The 23,386-nt window shown below is 31.8% G+C and overlaps 1 protein-coding gene and 1 long non-coding RNA gene across 2 annotated transcripts; one reads left to right on the top strand and one right to left on the bottom strand.

The window, feature by feature from the left end:
* Window positions 1–1,196: 1,196 nt before the first annotated feature.
* LOC127714578 (uncharacterized) lies at window positions 1,197–15,954 on the top strand. The gene is made up of 6 exons (XM_052220646.1): window positions 1,197–1,308; window positions 8,637–9,259; window positions 10,040–10,310; window positions 11,440–11,628; window positions 13,280–13,555; window positions 15,582–15,954. The coding sequence occupies exons 2-6, from the start codon at window positions 8,768–8,770 to the stop codon at window positions 15,770–15,772; spliced, it is 1,419 nt and encodes a 472-aa protein (XP_052076606.1). The 5' UTR covers window positions 1,197–1,308; window positions 8,637–8,767; the 3' UTR covers window positions 15,773–15,954.
* A 3,946-nt stretch (window positions 15,955–19,900) lies between these two features.
* LOC127714468 (uncharacterized) lies at window positions 19,901–22,886 on the bottom strand. The gene is made up of 4 exons (XR_007987744.1): window positions 22,429–22,886; window positions 20,905–21,065; window positions 20,553–20,654; window positions 19,901–20,095 (listed from the first exon to the last, which is right to left on the bottom strand). It is a non-coding gene; the product is annotated as an uncharacterized LOC127714468 (long non-coding RNA).
* Between the last annotated feature and the right edge of the window lie 500 nt (window positions 22,887–23,386).

Below are 23,386 nucleotides of genomic sequence, written 5' to 3'. Positions count from 1 at the left end.
CGCTTTACAAAAGTATATAATCATTCATTGTACAAATTTAGAAATGATATAATTTGGTTCAAAAATCGAAAATCCATACTTGATGATTGTGGTTTGTCATCTGTACGGAATATCCAGTACAGTATTTTATAAGTGATTCATGGCCATATACTGTGACCAAACAAGATAGGAATAGACATGGCACACTGATGTTAAAGAATCAACAAAATCACTTAACTGTCATATAGTATTATTTTATAAAAGCAATAGACTTATTATAACTTTATGTAGGCTTAGAACGGTAAATCATAAGTTGTATATTGAGACTGGTAGGTGGCAAAATATTGCAAGAGAAATTAGAAAATATTTTCTTTGTTACTCTGGAGACATCGGATAATAATTTCATATTTTCCCCCTGCATGTTCTGTACTTGATAATGACAGTAGACAGTTATAGAAACCAACCAAAATACGTTGAAATATAATGAACTGATGGACAACAAAAATCTATCTGATATGGATGCACATTATTGTTAGTTTCTCAGAAGCTTCATACATTAAGGGATTGTTAGGAATTGGAGATTTGTACGATCGAACACACGGACACTCTATGTATATAGCCAAATATTTTTCCTAAACGAATGTTTAAATCCGCAGTTTCGTATTGACACAGTGATATAGTTCAAATAAAGTATGACTAGTTCATAATCATACATGGATTAGAATCACCCATTTTATTAAATATAATCATGATCGGATTACATTTGAAAATTTTCACTTTGATTTTCCAACATTTGTAAAATACACATGATCATCAAGGACCACGTGATGATTTATAGACCAGAGAACAGGATTTATAAATCGATAAACTTCGGCTGCATAACCTTGCAAAATGTCAATAGTTCAAAAGACAAACTGAAGAAGAGACTATATTTCGATAATGTTAAGAGTGAAAAATACCTAATCAGCTTATAAAATATTCATGAGATAATATTAAAATTAAGTTATAGAAAGCAAAACTATGCATAAATTAAAAAAACAAAAACAAAAACAAACTTAAAACAGTGGAACAGAAATTTTTAATCGTTTGACCTTATACACCCAACCTTAGATAGACTAGCTATACCACACGTATCTTAATTTTATTTAAATCTCATAAAGTATAGTAACCTTTAAAAATATACCTGGGTGACCTCATAGTATGACCCTATTCAAACACATACCATTTTGATTTCAAAGATAGAATGATGTAATGACATTTGGGAATTTTTCAAGTTAAATCTATAAAGGACATTAGCAGTAAGTCAACATCAGTTTCCCAAGATATTTCGTAAGTACTGTTACAATAATAAGGTACTATGTTCGTAAAGTGCAAAGGACGACAGGTAGCCTATTGCAATGTCTACACAAGGGTCAAACGTAGATACATGAACCTAACCTATGGTGGTTTATTATACTGTAAACCAACTTATTTTCGCGGATACTTTATTTCGCGTTTAGCCTTTACTTGTCCATTTCGGGGCGATTTAATTTGGCGATTTTCAAATTTGCTTGATGTAGTTAAATGAGGAAAGATCCAAGTTTTACATATTCGCGACGATTTATATTCGTGTTATTTTTCTACTCGCGAAAGACGCGAAAATAAATCGCTCGCGAAAATTAGTTGGTTTACAGTATTTCGTGTAATTCTATATAACATTTATTTATTTCAATGACCTGTCTGTTCAGTAAAATGTAATTGTCTGATCCACAAAATGTTATATGTGAAAAGTTTCAAGAAAAGGGAAATTTAAATAGTAGAACAGAAAAAGTAAAGTGTAAATCATTTTATGATGTAAACATTATTAATATAGATTATGTGATACTTTTTTCAGGAGAGCATTAGACTTCGACGATAAACAAAGCCTTCTTATGTTTCACTAATTGCAGATAATTTGTGGAACAAAAACAAATGTTCCGACCACTATTTGTTAACGAAATCCCTTAGTAGAATTATTTGTAAATCGTATCTTAATAAATAATCCTGTCGTAAAAAGTTACTTTGAGAAAAATCAAATACATTTTCCATACTGAGCTGTAATAGGACGTTCAATGTCCAGTAATTTCAGTTACTGTTTGCATTACACAACAACAAAAATATCTCGAAACAATTACTTTATTTGATGAAAGGATTTATTAAGTACTGATAATTAAATATTTAAAAGTAAGAATATCTTATTCAACTAACCGTTTTTGACTGATTTTTACATAAACCTATACATAAAATGATAATAGTAATGTTCGATAGGGAAAACTAAGTTTGTAGCTTGACATTCATATAAATAATGACTGTTTATGCCCCCGCGACCTAATGTCGAGGGCCATAATAATTTACTCCTGTATGTCCAGATATAGGTACACGGTTTGTCTTACTATCTTCTCCTACAGATTTTTGAGCTACAGTTTTAATATTTTGTAGGATTTTTCTTCACACAATAGAGGTGTGCACGTCCACATGATTTAGTTTTTTCAAATATTCTTAAAATGCCAGGTATTTGGACTTAGTCATGTCTAGTACTAGATACTTAAAGAGAACATGGTTTGTTCGGCTACACCCCCACCCCACCCCTTTCTAGTTGTTGAGCTACAAATGTACAGCTTTAACATTTTGTAGGTTATTTGTACGCATAATGGAAGTGTGCATGTCCATAGGATTTTTTTTTTTTTTTCAAATAATCTTAAAATGCCAGGTATTTTGGTACTAAAAGGACATTACATCACATATTCGGAAGTTTTGATCGGCAGATTATGTCCTATTTGTGCTGTAACGTCATTTTCCCCCTCAAATTTCCAATATTCTTTTAAATCTTTTAGACTAGATAACTTTGGCCGCAACAATTGAAAAACATATTGTGTCTGTGGATTAAATACAAAATCTTGACACCTTATGTATGGTTACTGATAATTTTTTATCGTAGAATGCTGCCAAGGTTTTAATTTTCTGAAAGGTTTATGTTCGAAAACGTACAAAATATGAAGTTGTATTGACAACATCTCTGTATAAATTTTGCTGAGTTTTAAGCCTGAATTGACTTTTATGAAGAATTTGTTTTAACAAGTGTTGAGTCTTTTCAAATAGACGAATTTAAGAACCAAAGTGTGACCTCTTGATATTCTATGATTGAAATTTAATGTCATACTTTGACAAAAAGTAAAATAAAAATACCGAATCCATGATTGAAATTCAATGTCATACTTGTCAAATTGACAAAAAGTAAAATAACAGGGAAAAAAAACTAACTACAAGACAAGTCAAAACGGAAAGTGCCATAACAAATTGCTCGATAACATCAAACGAATTTAGAACAACTGTCATATTACTGACTTGGTACAGGCATTTCTTCATATTAAAATTGGTGGATTAAACCTGGTATTATAGCTCGCTAAACCTCTCGCATGTCTGACAGTCTCGTGAAATTCCTTTAGTTTAGCAACAATGTGTGAGCAAACGTAACAGACATAATAGGAAAAAAGATCAAACATTGTAATGCAGCAGTCAACATTGTGTTATAATCTTAATCACTATAAAACAAACAATCATGTCAACAAAGAAAAAAGAATGGCACGTAGACAGTCTATAGACAAAGCACATAAGCAAAAATGAAAGACAAGAATACAAAAAATGACCATAGCACAATAACACAATGGCGGAATGTATAAATACCTAGTCACGCCTAAAGGATATTACCAAAAATGGACTAAACAGTACATGTTAAAAATATACAAAGACAAATAAAAAGAATATTATAAAACGTAATTCAGATGATAAACAGCGTCAGTACCTAGAATCTATACATTAAGACCATCATGTATTATTTGTGAAGTTTAGACGCAGTATTTATCAACAAGGCCTTAGTATCTTTCGAAAAACGTTTTTAGAAAAAGGACGAGACTACAAGTCGTATTGCCAGAGACTGACAAGTTTTTACTTCTGTATGCCACTGATGCTACAAATCAAATGTCTACTCATGTTGACGATAGAAATAATAATCAGGTCACATAACTTATTATTTGTCTTACTGGCTGTGTTTGGATATACGCCTAAGGCAGCCTATGGTTACCCATAGGTATCTTTGGGTACCAATGGTTTGATATTTTGATATATAGAATATCAAACCAAAGGTACCCATGGATAACCATAGGCCACCTCTGGCGTATATCCAAACACAGCCACTGTATACTTTAGGGCTGTGTTTGGATATACGCCAGAGGTGGCCTATGGTTATCCATAGGTACCTTTGGTTTGATATTCTATATATCAAAATATCAAACCATGGGTACCCAAAGATACCTATGGGTAACCATAGGCTGCCTTAGGCGTATATCCAAACACAGCCTTTGAAATGCTATGCCCTCTATTAAAATTATTAATATAATAACTATTTCATCGTTGGTGCACTAGACCATCGAAGAGAACAAAGTTCCAAACTAAAGTTAATCTCTGAACAAAAACAAAAAAGGTATTGATTTCTATTTTACAATTAAAGCGTATCATAACACGTCACTAAAATCAATGTTGTGTATAAATCGAATATAAGTCTCGAGAAAAACCTTCAATATCTTTTGTTAAATCAGATATAGTTGCACACATCTATATATTTATATATTTGTATAGTGGAGTATTTATATAGAGACTTAATTGTTTATGGTTAACCCACAAACCCATTTAAATTGTAATTTAATATAGACATATTTTAGCGTTGACGCAAAATATTTATATAGAATATATTCTTTAGTATATCTACCCTAGTACGTGGTTCTATAAATACATATAACATTATAAAAAATATGATTGAATTACTATTCAATAGTGAAAGTTAAATAGAATATTTGTACCATCATGGTCAATACAAGCAACATTTAGTATTATTATGTTTGCATAAAATATAATATATTCTTTTGGTTTAGTTCCATTCGACGAGAGGGCCAGTAGCTTTGGTATAAACTCTACTTTGATATTCCCCCGAGGACCAACAGTCCGCCAGCAACGATTTTGAAAAAGTACCAGTAAATGAAAATTCATAGTCGTTAGTATCATACCTGGATTTGGATGGCGATGTAAATTGAAAAGTAAAAAAAAAAAAACAAACTTTGACGATTTAAATGAATCGCAATGTATTAGTAGTAAACAAATATAGCTATAACGAATTAATGAATTTTGAAAAAAAGGTTAAGATTAATCTTTGAAAAACAACCATGCATAAAAATTAGATGGTGTACATAAAATATAGAATTCCAATTCCAATTTATTATCTATCGTACAGCATATTTATATATATATATATATATGAACAAATACTTAGAAATCCATTTGTAAATATTTTTTTAAAAATTACATATACGAAGCTTACTGACTCACGGCCGACACTCGGCTAACCGAGAGATTGGTCGGTTAATCTATATTGAGTATGCGGCTATATGGGCGGTTGGTCTGTTAATCGGGTCGGTTATACGTCTGTTAAAAGTAAAACGCACAATTTAAATGTTAAACTCTGTTAAATATACAGATTTTTGGCATATTATAAGAACCAAATAAAAATTTAAAGAAAAGTGTCTGACAAAATGGTTTCTATCATAGAACATTTTCCAGCTGTAAAAACATTTCATAGTCTGCGCAAACTTCAGTAAAGCTAAAAGGCGTCGCGCAAGTATGTGGTATTTATGCTTATACGCATAGCAATTGTTTTAATAAAAGGCGAAACAAACAATTTAAGATATCATTTAAAGGACACAAAATAGTACTTTGGTTCTAAATGATAAATTGACATTAGTAAATATTTCATAATTGTAATATAACGTGAGTAATACCACGTTTTAGTGACTATTAGGGGAATAAAGTCTGTTAATGGGTTGGACAATTAAAATTGTGTCAGTTAAGAGTTATTTAGCCACGACAATAGTTTTGCTACCTTTATAATTTCCCATTAAAAAAGTTAAGAATGAGATGTACTTGAGTAAAAAAAAAATGACAATACGGTGCAACAGTATCCTTGTAGTAAGAGCATTTTTATTTTGATTTTCTTTGCATTTTATTGAAAGGTGTGTCACTGCAATATAGCGTGATATGGATTGGCCGCTGGAATATGCATGAATTTATTATTAACGTTTTCAGTCAGCCTTGATTTTTATGTCTGTTCAAAGAAGCACGTTCAAAAATCCGACTGAAAGTATCTGTCTTATACAACACCAGGTACATATAACGTGTTGTCGTTCTCATATGGACATGCTATTTGCCACTGGACGTTAAACCCTAATTCGACAGCATCATCCAATTGGTTCTTTTGTTCTATTACTTAATCATATGTTGTTTACAAAACATTCTAAAGAAGTACTAGTAAATGGAAAGAAGCGAATGCAGCTACATTTGATTATCTTAATTTTTGATTCATTTTATTCCGTTTAGTTCCTTTCTACATAAGTGCAGAGGAGAACTGCAGTTGTGCGCTTGTAAAATTCTAGGATTTGTCACCAATTTGAGTACATCGCAATCCGTTACTGTTTCAACCACCCCCTCTCCCTGAAATTTTGTTTTGTTTGCACTTTACAATATTTACTGAGCTATCAGATTCAGCGGTTGACAGGAGGCCAATATTTATCGGACTCCAGACTCCAGTCTTAAATAACATAAAGTGATATACAGTAAACAAATTGCAAAGCATCTATATAGATATCGTTGTCTATACTATTAATTTAAAAATAAGGAGATGTGGAATAAATGCCAAAATTGTTTTAACAATCATCTTGGAGGGTCTAAATAGTAAAAAGGGGTGTTTCATGTCTGTATTCTTAAACAATTGTTATTTTTCTCTCTTTTTTTAGCAATGCATCACTCTCTACTGTCCTTATCTATTATTCTATGTTCTGCGTCTCCATCCAGATTCTCGTGTATACCATGAGGGTCCGGATTGGGGGTGTTGTTTATTTCTGTATTCTTTAAATTGTTATGTCACTTTTCTCTACATTTTATTTATTTTTCTCATTATTCTTTCTCTATTCTTTATATTTTAGCATCCCAATATATTTTACTTACTGATGTTTAGTTACATTACGACGTTTATCTCTGATATAAAAAAAGCAGATGTGGTATGATAGCCAATGATACAACTCTCCGCAAGAGACCAAAATGACACAGAAATTAACAACTAAAGGTCACCGTACGGCCTTCAACAATGAGCAAAGCCCATACCACATAGTCAGCTATAAAAGGCCCCAAAATGACAATGTAAAACAATTCAAACGAGAAAACTAACGGACTTATTTATATATTAAAAAAAAATGAACGAAAAACAAAATAATATGTAACACATAAACAAACGACAACCACTGATTTACAGGCTCCTGACTTGGGATGGGCACATACATACATAATGTGGCGGGGTTAAACATGTTAGCGGGATCCCAACCCTCCCCTAACCTGGGACAGTGGTATAATAGTACAACTAAGAACGAACTATAAAAATGATGTATATACTGGTTACCAATGTAGATGACAAATTGGTGTCATTCATAACAACGAAACATAATTCACATGATATATGCGACCATTCTTGAATGAAATTAATATTACTTTAATATTACACTTTTTGAAACCATTTTTATCAATTTCCAATTTCCATTGTCTAAATTTATGCTTCTTTGTTCATGTGTTGTTTCCGTATATTTTAGCCACTCGTCTTGAGCCTACCCATTTGATCCGATAACTCCCCATAAAGCAATCAAATTATATTTTCATTGTCATTCATAACTCTTAACATACCAAATAACAGACCGGGTTTTATACATCCGACCCATTAACAGACCAGGTTTTTAATAAAAATTGATTAATATCACCAAAATACAGATTTTCGTGTAGATTTTTCACACAATGATATTAATATGGTTAACAAACATAATGCCTGTCTGTTTTCGATGTTCAAAATATTGCATGCAAGTAAATTCAGCCAAGTTGTCATTTTGTGTACATTTTGTGTGTGTAAAATGTGTATAAATTTATTGATGAGTACCCCGCCTTTTCATTTTATTGATTGTTTATCGAAGCTAGAAAAAAAAATTACACCACTGGATTCAGTACATTGAATTGTTTTGTCAGACATGAATAATTTTTATGATAAAAAATATATTTAAAAAGTTATACAATGAAACATACTGAACTTGCAAGTATTTTCTCGATAACACCTGATTAACAGACTTTAGCCAACCCAATTAACAGACCAACCGCCGATATAGCCGCATACTCGATATAGATTAACCGACCAATCTCTCGGTTAGCCGAGTGACGGCCGTGTGACTGACACACAAAGACTTGCCATTGATCCGTGAGCACTGTTCTGTTTCTCCCTCGTAATGGTAAGGTAATCCGAAAGTAGATAGGGCATTATCCACAACAAAAAGGTCCACTAGAACCTAACTTTCAAACCAAATTCAAAAAGACAATCCAACAATGACGTCGAACTTTGGAGCAGTTTAAGAATATGTCAAATTTCTTCATTTTGTGGCTAGCATGATAATAATTATGGTCAACAACTGTTGTTTAAATACGTGCGTGTTAATGATTTTAGTATATATACTGTCATCATCTATAGTAATAACATACTAAAATATTTTATTTTTATTTTGCAGAGATATACCGAAACATTATAAGTAACTATTTTATAAAAGTAGAAGAAAAAAGACTCATTCAAGTATAAACATGTTAAAGTAAGTCAATAATACATTGACCAGAGCATTATCTACAGTTTTCCTATATAACAATGAGTTTTAGGAAATTGTTTAGGAAACGCCGTAAGAAAGATTTAGAGGATTGGTATACTGATGATTCTGATACTGAAGACCAGTCCCACTCTTGTTTTAGCCGGAATGGAAGCCTGAGAAGATCATACCGAACAAATACGGAGTTCACACGTAATGGGTCTGTGAGAAGAAGTTTGGACAATTACAAAGGTATGCTTCATTTAAATACTTTACAAAGAGGAGAACTAAAGGATTTGAGACAACAAAACGAATTCCAAACAAAAAGAGCAAATATGTCAGAAGCTATTAAACAAAACCAGCCAGACATTTTAGGACGCGATAGAGAAGATGAATATCAGAAAGAGCTGAAAAAGTTTGGAATATTATATAGTAGTCAGGAGGAGGAAAACAAGAATCTCAAAAGGGAATTGGAAAAATACAGAAAACTTTGTGATGCGTCTGAAAAAAATCTCAAGGAACAATGTAAGCGGTCCAATAGTGTTGAGAAACAGGCAAGTATAAATACAAAAAAATCAAGTGATAATAGATCCATAATAATTGTTAACTACTTCTCAAGTTATATTTCAATAGCTTCTGTAACTTTTGACGTAATAGTATATTATAATTCATAAGAAAAGACGACACCGAATACCAATAATAAATATAATATCTTGTATCAAAGCTATTTTTGATAGTTGTCTCGTATGCATTAATACCAATATCTTCATTATATACAGAAACTTAATGTTAAATACCCTCAAGTATCATGGCAGAAATTATCCTAAGTAGCCTGCAATTTCATTTTTTTACCTTATCTAATTCTTTTCCTTTTCCGTGATGACATTTAGTTCTGAAGAATATTTTTTATATTTGTTTAGTCAATAGAAATATATAGAGGTTCCTCTCATAAAAGTCTTATTGTTACATATAATGACTAACGAATTATTATCTAAAACGGGGAAAAACAAATGGAAAATTTTAATCTATACCCGAAAGAAAAACAAAGACAACATATAGGCCAACATTTTTTATTAACGAAAAGCAAAACAACAGTCCACAAAACAGTACATAGATAAATGAAGCTTGAGCAACAGGAACTGTACCAAATATGGAGATGAACTAAGCTGCTTCTGTAAAATAAACAGTTCCTGCCCCACTTGTGACATCCGTCGTCATACTTCTGTTAAAATCTGTCTCCGAGTCATAATCGACGATAAGGCACCATAGAGACTATTGATAAAGGTATCTTGTCTTAGAAATTACATTATTTAATGTTGCTAATTTAACTATAGATGATTGATGTACTGGGCCATATTACAAAGTTAGATACCACTGCATCAGTGAAAGAAAACATAGAACAACTGATTCAAGTTGTAACTACTGAGTTAAACCATCATTCCAAACTATTATCAACGATTGATGAGCGAACATTGGAGACAAGCAACGATGTCAAAAGTCTGTTGATACTTGTTCAACTTAGACCTGAAATTACCAAGAAGAAAAAAATGAAATCATTGCCGGAAGATATAAAGTCGGCTTTACAGAGACTTGCAAGTCTTATTGGTAATTATTACTATATTTAAAATAATATTGATTTAAGGATGTACACCTCTGAGGAGCCAAAAATTTCTAGAATTAAACTTTTTTTCTTAACCCGATTTTTGGGTTTATAAGATTGTCAAAAAATAAATGGTGAAGAAAAAATCATATGGTGGTGCACTTCTTTTTTTGCTACGGCCCTTTGAAAGTACCCAATTTTGATGATTTTCCCATTTTTCATCAATTTTTACCCATTTTTTGGCTATTATCGTGAAAAAAATCACAGTTCCACATTAAACTTTTTTTCATACTTTCAATAAAGATGAATTGGACCAATCTGAATAAATTTGATTTAAAAAACTATAGGTAGGTGTTAATATAAGAAAGTTTAATCATATTTTGATGCTTTTTCATGTCAACTTTACCATGCTGTCAATTTTGTAAATTTGTGATTTGTCTCTGTTTTAAGAACAAAATGCATATTATTTCAACTTCTTTGTTATAAATGATTGAAAAAATACATACCTAAGAAATTTGAAAAGAAAAAGTGATATGGAATGTACATGTTTCTGATAAAATCATTTCTTGTACCCCTCACCCTTTTTCTCAAAATTTTGGCTAAAAAGACTGACTTGATTGGTAATAAAATTTGAATAATTTATTACTCAAAAAGTCCTTATTGTAAATACACAATTTTTTCACAGAGTTAAGTTTGATTATGATATTTATTAAATTCATTGCTATTTTTCACTTGTATCACATGTTTTGGAAATAATGCCAGAACGAGATTTCAACGAGACTGAAACGTCAGAAGAATACATCCTTAAAAGTATTATTCTTGATTTGAAAAAAAACTCCAGTATTCACATATACTAATAAAATTAATGTCCTGCTTGTGTATGTAATAGAAGTTCGGACATTAAAATATATATCAAATCAGTGCTTTAACTCTATTGTATATAAAAAAAATTAAAACAAAACCTTATAAAAGTCATGCCTCCGTAGCTTTTTTCTGGATTTACATTCCCGAGGAACGCTCAAAGCCGAATATTTGAAACCCAAGTGTGTGAAAGAACAGAAACAATTGAAGCGATATATCAATTATCTCTACAGATTATAAACATTTTCTTCTAATTACATTCTTTTGATTTAGGATCTCGTTGGCTAGAACTAATACCTGTCCTTGGTCTTTCTCCTAGTTGTATTGAGCTAGGCAATAGCTCTCTTACATCATCTGAGAAATTTTGGAGAATAATTCAGTGCTGGTATAGTTCTGATCAAGAAGTGTCGCTGCGAAGCTTAAGCACAGCATGTAGAAAGATTGGAATCGACATAGTTCGAGGTAAGTTATTTATGATGTGTTTTAATGCAGTAAATGCTAGAATTATGGAAATGACTTTTTTTTGTTAATTTGAATTCCTTAGTAAATTAGTTCAATGTGCTTAAGGAATTACTTAGGTCAGGTTTATGAATTTTGTCAGATGTTCGGACTCCTTGATTTTTTTCCTACGATACAGGGTAAAATATTTTGCCCCATAACAACCATTTTTCTTTTCATATAAAACTTCAATAACACATAAAAGTTCATTAACCAAAATTTAAGCAGATTCTAGATTTCTTTTCTTTCGATTTGAGACTCAAATAATACCAATGCAAATATAAGGTAAAAGTCCGAGTCAGTTTTTCCCCGCCATTTTAAAAACAAATAAATATCTCGAAAAGGAGCTCCATAACCTATCAATATTTTTAGCTTATTTTGTTCCTTACTTATGCTCTTCTGACTTGAAGTATCAATTTTAAATTCTAGATGTTTTTAATTTAAACTAAGTACATCCTTAAATGAAAGATTTTTTAAAACAGACATACTTTTTGAGTCTTAGCGTTTTAATTGCTTATAAATAACGTTTCTGCATCAAAGTTGACATGATCGTTTGTCGTCCTTGACAAAAAAAATGGTTACCGTAACAGTTGTTTAAAGGTTTTTATTGTTATACACTTTTATTCAAATCTAACATAGATATAACCTATGTATTAAGATGCGTGATGCGTCACTTGTAAGATGTTTGGCTCTGTGTATGACAAATGATATGAAATATAAAATGGACTATCTAAAATCAAAAATGACATCCTTAACTTATTTTCATTGAGTTCAGGAACTGTAGATTACAGATTTCTAAAGATTCCATTACCAAAGCAACACCTGCTTTGACTGTTTGCCTAAACTTTTCTTCAATAAAAATAATTAGAAAAAGCTTAATATTTATTTGCCTCTTAAAAGTTGTATATGATTAGGATAGTGCTTTTTTCTTTTTATTGGTTTTGAAGTCCCTATGCGCATTTAACTTACAAAATTTGACACAATTTAGAACCAATAGTACGCCATTGTCCTTAAACATGGATTTTTGAATAGTATTATAACCAACAAATTGCATTGTCCATCTTATTGTCCCGAGATGGGATCATGTAGCCAATGAAAATTGTTTCTTTTTAGTACTCTTTTCACTTGCATAAAAACAATTAGCAACACTCACTTTGCAGTCAAGTTAAATAAAAAAAAGGCTATTTTTAATGTTTTTATGTCGGGGGATAATATTATAAAAAATTCAGTATGATTGTTTAAGTGAAGTTTGAAATATTTGATGAACAAATTATAACCTACACTTTTTAAAATTGTCCCTATAGCATCCATCGACCATTACAATGTATAAACATTCTGTTGTCGCCATGGCTTTGGATGATACTCATAGTGTAGCAAAAGTTCTATTCAATATACCACAAGCAAGAACAAATGCATACACAAGGTTTGGTGTTTTGCAAAGTATTGGAATAAAGTGAAAATTTCTATTAAATCGAAATTTTATCCTTTGATATCGTTGTAAAATAAGTGTCAATATATTTTCATCATAATGTTAAAATACAAAATTTTGAAGTCGGATATAATTTAATTGAAAAGTATTTACAGTAGGACCTAAAGTACTGATGTATATTTATAGATAAGCCAATGCCAAAGCACCACCAAAGAATCCTTCAGAGACAAACACAGGGACTAATCAATGATATCATAGACGTACAGCATGTGGTTCCATACCTACAGACACATTTAGTTATGTCACCATATATGATAGAATATATTTACTCAGGTGAAAACAGAAGTCATCGAATATTGAGAATGTTAGATGCTCTAGCTATTCTTGGTGAGAACGCACTTCCTAGCTTTGTTAAAGCTCTTGGAGAATCTGGTCATGGTCATTTGGCAGAAAACTTTAAAGGTAGCTATGTAAATTAATAAGGATAATCTTTCCGTTTTTGCAGATTTCGATACAACACTGTTTTGTCTTACCGAGCAATTTAAAAAGTGAACGAAAAAAAAAATTTCACAGCAACAAACAACAACCACTGTATTACAGGCTTTTGACTTGGGACAGGCACATACAGAATGTGGCGGGGTTAAACTTGTATGAAGGCACCAACCCTTCCCTAACCTGGGACAGTGGAGTAACAGTACAACACAAGAACAAGCTCTAAAAAGCCTGTGTCGCTCACCTAGGTCTATGTGCATAATCAGCAATGGACTCTCTCCAACATTGTAGATAAGAATAGAGTTCATAACAAAGAATTCTTTTTTGTTGATCTTGTATTGCTGATCATTTTGTTTGTTTAGGATCTTTCTATCTTCTTTAGTTTTTGCTCAAAACACAAAAGAGGATAAAAAAATCCTTATTTAAGGAGCAAACACTCCTATGAAGAGTGACAGTCTACTAACTATATCAGCAAACTTTGACTTATTTGTGGATGTTGCCTTGCTGATCGGTTTTGTTATTTAGAGTTTCTATGTATCTATTGTATCTTTTATCATATGGAGCAAAATGCTAAAAAATTGTAAAAATCGTCACTAAAGGGCAGTAACTTAAATAAGGAGTCGTCAGAAAATTTCCTCCGATGGTCTTAAATGTAGATCTTGTCTTGCTAATCATTTTTGCTTATTTAAGTTTCTATCTACAAAAAATATATCTATTATGATTTTTAAGATATAAGGCAAAAACGCAAAAAATTGGTAAAAATTGTCCTTTAAGAAAGGGCAATAACTCCTATAAGAAGTCGCCTGACAATTTTGTTGTCATAAACAGTTGGTAGAGCTCAACATTCTGAACATTTTCGCCTTGTCAGAATTTCTCAAATTTAACAGTTTTCAAAATAATAGAAAAAACTTGCATTTTACCCCTATGTTCTATTTTTAGCCATGTCAGCCATATTGATTGGCGGGTGGGATCATCGGACACATTTTTAAACTAGATACCCCAAGAATGATTGTGTCCAAGTTTGGTTACATTTTGCTCAGTAGTATCAGAGGAGAAGATTTTTGTAAAAGACAACGACGACGACAGACGACGACGAACGCCAAGTGATGATAAAAGCTTACTTGGCCTTTCGGCCAGGTGAGCTAAAAATCAGTTGAAAAAGGCTTAACTCATCAGATGGATACAAATAGAATTACATCTAACAAAAACACAGAGTTGACATGGCAGGGTACTAATACATCCCCACAACAAAAAGACAGATCTGAGAGTACTCGCAGTTACTGACAGCTAGTTCAAAGCCAATAACAACTAATGATAAAAAAGCAAACCATTATTTGTCAAAGTCGTAACATGTATTTATAATACCTTTTTGTGACTTACTATTATATAGATTCTAATATAATTATCTTTTTTAAATATCCTTGAGCTGAGTCTTTCAGGAAAAGGAAAAGAAAACTCACATCAACTACTTTAATTATCTTTTAAGTTTATTAAATTATTCCAATTTCACTGAAATGCAAGAACAGTTTTTTTCAGTCCAGAGTGATAATCTGTAGTTCAATATTGCTTTCTATGCCCTTATTTCCGATTAATTCTGCAAATTGTATGACATTTCAGTTTTGAAAAAGGAAATTAAACCCGAACATTATAATATCAACAAAAAAAAAAACCCAGATATTTAACAATTTATACAACACTTTCTTTAAATTGATACTTTTCTATATTTTTATTGTTAGAGAGTTTAGTTTCCTAATCTAAAGTTAAAACTTGAAGTTAAAAAACATTCTTTAATAAGAGATCCAATTTGTTTCTCACGAGATCAAATTTGGCCTCTTTATCTAGTTATTTTGTTTTAAATTAAAAATCGCATTGCATTTTTACATATCCGCTTATCTAGCTTGATCCGCTAGTTTATTATATTAAAACCATTTGACCAACAAGACTCATTTCGACACAAGAAAAAATATATGAAATCTTTAATTCATTTTTATTACAGATTGCTTTGAGAATGTGGCGACAGATGATAAAATGCCAATACCATTTAAAGTCAAAAGCCAGTATTTTGAAAATGATTCGAACTACAACTCACTACCTATAGACATACAGGAATTTGCAACAATGAAAACCAAAGTTTCGTTATGCTATGCACATATGTTAAAAGATGAAGAAAGATCAAATGAAATTTGAAGAAAGATATTAATTATTAAGTTATTGAAAATGTACTTGGTTTATTTCAAAAGTGTAAATATAAATTGTAAAGTGATATTGCTTCCATGTATTTGTTTATATTTGTTTAAATTCTGTTAATCAAGATTGTGATCAATTTTAGTCATCTTTTCATTTTCATATTCATAAAAAATTATCAAAGATACCAGGCTTATGATTTTGTACGCCAGACGCCAGACTCACCAGTGGCGCTCAAATAGAAACAGTTAAAAGACAATATAAAGTACGAACATTTAGCACATTGAATATGACTGAAACACAGGCACACTTCCATTTAGATATATATTTAAGTTGGATGCACTTCGAATTTTGTTGTTTTATTTTGTAAACTCATAAGCTGATGTAAGCTATTTCATTTGAAAGAAGTGTCCTGCGCACTGGAGTATGTATGATGCTAATATTAGACCTTTTACTATAGCATTATATAATAGCAACTACAATGTAAGATTTATTCCCTTCATTACCGTCTGGCTACTAAGACTTCAATACAAAACTATTATTGCCCTTGCAATGATGACAATGCGACTTACAATGTGTTTTTAAATACAGGTGTAAACCCACTTGAGCTGCTTTCTTGTAAGGAACCATTAACAGAACACTTGAAATTACCCAATATCGACAGCTGATAATACAGTATGCCCGAGCTGTGTGACAGTTCACGCGCTTCTTACATGCTATGCAAAGGAAAATATACTTAAGGGATGTTCACAGATTGAAAATCATATTTGCAAAATGGTTTATTTTAACTTCTGCTTATATAATCATATACTGTACGGGAGGTACCATTTTTTGTCTTTCCAAATGAGGATGAAATTAAGGACATATAAACCACAAGACGACAACATATTATTACTAAACTTCAACATCTGACTTTGAGAAGTCAAAGCTTCATGAAGGTTAAGTCATACATGCACATTAAACACAAGAAAAGCTTTACCTATGATTACGATTGGAGGGATACCAGTGCTGTTGGACTGACGCTGCCCCAAGGAAACCTTCACTCACTACTCAAAAGAAAGGAACAATTCACGACCTACTAAATACTTTTTTCAAAGTTCACGTTTAAACAATAACTTAAATTTACAAGAACTATGTTTTGAACAGTCGAAGATGTTATTTTCCTTTATTTGTTTGTTCCAATTGTTTAATATGACCCCAGTAAATTGTTTATTCATGTGTTGATGTCCTGTCGTTTGCTGTGAGTGTTCTTGAGTAATCCAAATATTTACAACGAACAATAAGCGACCACTGAACGTTTTACTTTTAATGAAATCTATATGATCTAATTGCTTTACCGATATCCATATCTAGTGAAGGAAAATAACATTTAATATCATTATCTATAGAAAATAACAAAGTTTGTTTCTTTCTTCATCTCTGCAACTGTATCATAAACATTAACTCCATTGTTTTTCTTAAGTAAAACGCGATTATTTTTTTTTCTGTTTTGCACTTCTATTTCAAAGGAAATCTTTTTATTTGTTTATAAAAGGGGAACAACTTAACCCCCCCCCCCCCTTTTTCTCACAAACACACATCATTTGTGATCATCTCTGATTTTTTGTCGAGTATGTGTCGCTGAACCGTTAGTTTTGTGGACTCTTTATGTATTCGGTTTATTATGTTTAAGTCATAAGCGCCACTTGTTTGAGGTAGCTTGTGCCCTGCTTATGTGTAGAATACGTACATATTATATATATCTAAAAGAGGGGAGAAAGATACCAAAGGGACATTCAACTAGTTTCTATTTCTAATTGAAAGAAACACGAATTTGATTATATTGGAAACCACCTCGTACTATCAAAAATCCGCATACACATATTTATTAGAGAGGGGTGAAAGATACTATTAGGACATTCAAACTCATAAGCCGAAAACAAACTGGCAACGCCATGGCTAAAAAACAAAACAAAAAACAACAGACAAACAATAATACACAAAACACAACATAGAGAACTAAAAACTGGGCAACACGAACCCCATCAAAAACTAGGGATGATCGCAGGTGCTCTGGAAGGATAAGCAGATCCTCCTCCACATGTGCCACCTGTTGTGTTACTCGTGTTAGTACAAACTAGTACAACTTGATACAATCCGTCGCTAAAGGACTATTAGTCTTCGAATATTTGTTTGTACCATTTGTCCTTAACTATTGATTTTACCCCAATAAGGACCCCCGGTAGAATTTTGTTATTTTCTCATATTTTGTAGATCTTTTTATGCTGAATCCAAAAATGCAAAGAAAAAAGGGGGTCACCAGGCTCGTTTTCCCCTCAAATGGAGGCGAAATGTGCGATTTTGACCCTATTTTCAAACATTTCCACCCTTTCAACAATAACGGCTCCATCAAATTCAGAGACTTTTGAAACCAAGTCAGTATGATTATTATGTGAAAAAAACATTAAAATTTGAAATGTAAACGTCTCCCTTGGTTGTTTTAGACTTAAATATCCTTTTATTTTCAGATTTATGTCTATATTTTGCATTTTCTAATTTCAGTTTAAGGCTTAAAATATTGTTGAAATCGATTTTTCGTAAAATTTCCCCGGTAGATTTTTGTTAAAAACAGATATGTCAAAGCTATGAATTTTTCGAGCATTTGAAGGTAAAATAAAATGGGGGTCACCAGGCTTTTAAAAAAGTTACGGGCTTTTGTTTAACCCCTCTACCCCATGAGGTCTGATTTCAATGCACTCCATTAATTACTTTGTTGTGAATTCTTTATTGATGGCTTTAATAAAATAATGTTTGTAATTATATCAATGGACGATAGCTGAATATAAATGAGATTAACACATTACTGTTTGTTATAAAAAAGCGAAATTTCGATTATTTTGGTGAAATACGGTAATTTTGTCTGGCGCGAGTTGCTTCCCTCTAGTTTGGCGCCATAATCGGACAACAGAAATTTCAAGGTCGCCATTGTTGAGCAGCATACTGAACCGGTGAATACGACCATGTACATGCATAACAGACATAGTGACGAATAGACAACGATGAAGGTAGAGTCTTTACATAAGAAAACATAGATTTTAATGTATTAGGCAGCCACCCAGCAAACAATTCAACATTTTAAAAACGTTTTAAAAATGTTTTGTTTTGGTTTCTAGAATGTTTTATTAAAACGTTTTAAAAACCAAAATTTGTAGACTCTTATAAATGTTTCAAAAACATTTTGAAGAAACGTTATTTGGAACATTCAGAAAACGTTGAAATAAGGTTTTATGAAAAACGTTTCTGTCAACCTCCAACAAACATTTTCAACACATTTGTGTAACAATGATGCATTAGTGCGACCACCATTACTTTGGTTTAAAAATATATAATTGATTGTGCAGTGTTTTGTATTTCATCCATTTCTTAATTGGTAATGCACGTGTTTAGTTGAAGAAAAAGCAACATCTCCATAAGCTTGGATGGATGGTTGGTTGTTTAACGACCAGTGGCAAGTCAGATGCATATTCTGGATGAGAACATGATTATTAGAAATTAATACCCTGCCTTGTAATAGAAAAAAGTAAAATCACAAAAATACTGAACTACGAGGAAAATTCAAAAAGGAAAGTCCATAATCAAATGGCAAAAACCAAGTTCAAACACATCAAACGAATGGATAACAACTGTCATATTCCTGACTTGGTACAGGCATTTTCTTATGTAGAAAATGGTGGACCAACATAGACATAGACCAACATGTTGTGCCAGATTTTTTGGTTCTAGCCTACAAGGCAAGTTTGCAGGAAGACATGTCACATTATTCTGACTACGGGCCAAGAAGTCTTTGCTCTAACACATTTTGTGGAGAAGCAACAAATAATAATTTTATTGTCATTGGTTTGACCGGGCCGAAGTTCTAACCCACGACCTCCGCACTTGAGGCGACCACACTCACCATTTCACCAAAGCTCTGAAGGAAGATATTCTTTATAAAAACAACTATGCCAAAGCAAAGCTTGTCAACCTCTAACTGTTTAAACTTGGTCCTGTGACCTTGAAAGTCAAATCAATAAGGTTCTTGCATTGACAAGGAGATAACATATCTCTAAAACCGAGAATTTGACAAATTACCATAATAACTTCAATCAATGATCTAGTTTATAACCAAAGCTTTAATTGTTGCAGAAATTGGAATATAGTTTTATAAACATCTTTAAATACTTTGCAACAAAAAAAAAAACAGTATTGACAGGACTAAAATCAGTAGAATCAAGTACTTTTAAACAGATTTATTTGTTCAGACTCTAATTCTTCTTGCAATATCATCAGTCCTTTTCTTACAGGTTTCTGAAATGATAAAAAGCAATTTGTTAAGAATATCAGTACTCCCAAGTACCCTGTTTAGCATATAACTCTTAACCCTAGTTAGTTGTTGTACTCCCTTTTAATCAAGCTATTTCATTAAATCTATAAAGGGGACATTAGGATATTTTTTGCAATCCAAGTAATTATTAAGATAGGCAAAAAACATAAATAATATTTACATGTCAAAAGCAATTGCTACAAATGTAAATCTCAATGTTTTACTTGCAGGTTAAAGACAATAATTCCATCCTCAAGAACATAACAATGTATTATTCTATTGTCTCTAAATAAACAGTTGTTCTGCATGGTTGGCAAATGTCATATTGCTATAAATGACTCAGAAATTTGTGTATAGATATTCAAATTGCAAAAATAAACTTTTAAATAAATAAAACCTTCCACTTAAATGTATATTTTATTCTATTCAATTGAAAAATACCTTATATTTTGGTCCTCATGGCTTGTGTGGGGCCTGTTTTAGGAATTAAGACCTCCTCCATATCGGCAACCTTGGATTTTGGGAACACTCTTGCACAACTTTCTGAAAAAGTATTACAGAGTTAAAAAGATATATTTCATTATTTTTTTTAACTTCCTTAAACTTTTATATATATATATATAATAACTTTATGTAACTTTGCACTCTGTTTCTATCAAAAATAATAAGTGAGAAACATTATATTCATATTCATCATATGAATTCTTTTTGAGATTAAAGTCAGATAAAAAATCCAATCTATATTAATGGCACTTGCTTTTAAATGTTCGACATATTTTCTTAATCAACTTACTCATGATTATTCTGCACAAAGGGTGACCTGTGAATGCCTCTTTTCCCTTTTGTCCCTTCAGACTGTATTTGGCCCATAACTGATTAGTGCCACACCTTTTTCATCATCCTTCCTATACAGTTTGAAGGGCTGTGACCACCCTGTGACACCAAATACTGGACCTACAAAATTACAATTTAGTCCTGTTGTTATTTATTTTTCGTGAAATCAAATATTTGTTTTATAAATAATCGTGTCCATGAACCAATCTTAGCAAAACCTACAAATATTATTGCCTAAAAGATATTTTATTTCTTGTCCGAGTCTTATCGAGTTTCTATAATGATTTTTCATGTATCGCTGTGTATACTTTATATGCAATTGTATATGCATTTGAATGTTTGTCTTCAATTACAGGTTTATTCTGTTAATGCTTTGTTAATGCCAAATTTTTTTTCCATATATATAGCATGTTTCGCTTATATATATTTACTTTAAATTAATATATATTATCTTTAACTGTTAAAATCTACTTTGACCTTATCTCGGTAGATTGTTCTGTGGTTACATTATAAACTTTTACACATCTATTTATTTGAAAGGATTTTCCCAACGTAAATGAGCCGTGGTAATCAACACTGGTCGTATATGAATTTCTTTAATTTGATGATATTACACCTGGTGTTTCCGATGTCATATTTCAGGTCAAGTTCGACCAAGGCCGTTCATCCTCGTCAGGTGTCCTTGCGTTATATTTTTATTTACTATAACATTTGATTATAATTACTTTTTAACTGTTATCAATATGTTTCTATCGTGTAACGTATCAAATGCAGTTACATTTTGCGGTATACTGAATTGTTCATGACTGGCAAGTTACAATCAATTTTAGTCAGTGTTAGTCAGACATAAGATATTTTGTAAAATGAGGCCCAGCACTGGCAGCACGGCTATGGGTAGTCCAAACAAAAATGACGTCTTGAAAGGATATTTTTTATTTTTGCTGTTGCTACGAAGTTGGAGGAGGGAGTCCACATTTTGTTTTATCAAATAAGAAAGCCGTACAAAACATCATTATTATTTGACTACGCTCTGGGTAGTTTAAATGATTAATTATGCTGTCTTCGGAGGCTTAATTTTATTTTACTCGTGTAAAAGTCAGACCAGTAGCCCATGAGGCATGTATGTACTGGTAAATTCCTCCGATATCCGAAGAACCCCTTGAGAGCTGCGAGGGTACAGTGGAATCCATGTACACTCCCTATCGGGATTAATGGAGATGTGTCACTAACGTATTTACAAAGTTCAATATTTACAAGGACAATCCCCACCCCAACACCAGGGAGTGTTAGGACACCGGGCATGGCAAATTGACACGTGATGGCATCATGCAGTGGTGAATGTGAATTTATGCCTGTAGTAGTTAAATCTGTTAATCATGTAAATAGACTCATGCAAATCATACGAATGTCATGGAGAAAATAATGCAGTAATTTGTCTCAATTTCTACAAAATACATCGACTGATTAATGATTTTATACATACCTCTTAGACTAAACGCTATTCTGTAGAACTACTCTTCTAGCATGTCTCGTTGTTTTCCCAATTTAAAAAAGGCGGTGAGAGTATCCGGAAGTTTGGAACAAATTTTATCTAATGAAGAATTCTGCTTTAATACAAATTATTGTCGTAAATAATACAGTTTCTCAATTAAAATATCTATCTTCGAATATGATAATACTTTAGAAATGCGATAAAGGGAAATATAGAAATAAAATACGAAACTAACTAATAAGTTACAACTGGTTCCCGGTTCTACAGAAAAGAAACCAGTTATTAGACTACAAGAACTTTTTTTTGACATATCATATCATCATATCGACAGATCGAAGATGACTTTTTGTAGATTAAAAATTGAAAGTAATTATTAAAAACAAAAATATTGCGGTGATATGGGAAACATGATTTATAAAGTTTTTCTATACTTATTAAAAAACATTTTTGAAACATTATTAAAAAACAAAATTAAAAACGTTGTTTTAAAATGTATTATTTATGTTCATCAAAAACATTTTTGAAAAAATGTTTTTTTTTACGTTTAAAAAATGTTTGCAGAAACATTTCTACTATAGTTATAGAAAACGTTTCAATTTAACCTTTTAAAAACATTTCTTAAACGTTTTTTCGACACTAACTTATTTGAAACCTTTAAAAAACGTTTCTAAAATGTTCTGTGTTTGGTGGGCAAATGTTATCAGTATCACGAAAAATACAAAGTGGGGGGTTGTCTCAAAATCATATAAGGCTCAAAATACTCGCTACTGTAGAAAATCACTCCGGCTGAAACCTTGCATGGGCTAAATTTCTGTTCGATGTATAATCATTATAGATAACTTGCTTCCGTTGTGAACATGTATAGCCTGATTTGAAAAATATCCGTGTCAAACAGTCTAAGAGATCGAGGGGATGGCACAGGCACTTGTTTCTATCAATGGAAGGGTTT

This window comes from Mytilus californianus, unplaced genomic scaffold (assembly GCF_021869535.1).
Source record: "Mytilus californianus isolate M0D057914Y unplaced genomic scaffold, xbMytCali1.0.p SCAF_9, whole genome shotgun sequence".
Taxonomy (NCBI): Eukaryota; Metazoa; Mollusca; class Bivalvia; order Mytilida; family Mytilidae; genus Mytilus; species Mytilus californianus.
Note: the sequence above shows the minus strand (reverse complement) of the source record. Positions and strands in the feature narration are given on the sequence as shown.

Bases quoted from the DNA above. Each gene is read 5' to 3' on its own strand.
- LOC127714578 (XM_052220646.1), top strand. From the start codon at position 8,768: ATGAGTTTTAGGAAATTGTTTAGGAAACGCCGTAAGAAAGATTTAGAG. The intron at 10,311-11,439 runs GTAATTATTACT...CTTTTGATTTAG, and splicing joins GAGACTTGCAAGTCTTATTG to GATCTCGTTGGCTAGAACTA. The intron at 11,629-13,279 runs GTAAGTTATTTA...GTATATTTATAG, and splicing joins TGGAATCGACATAGTTCGAG to ATAAGCCAATGCCAAAGCAC.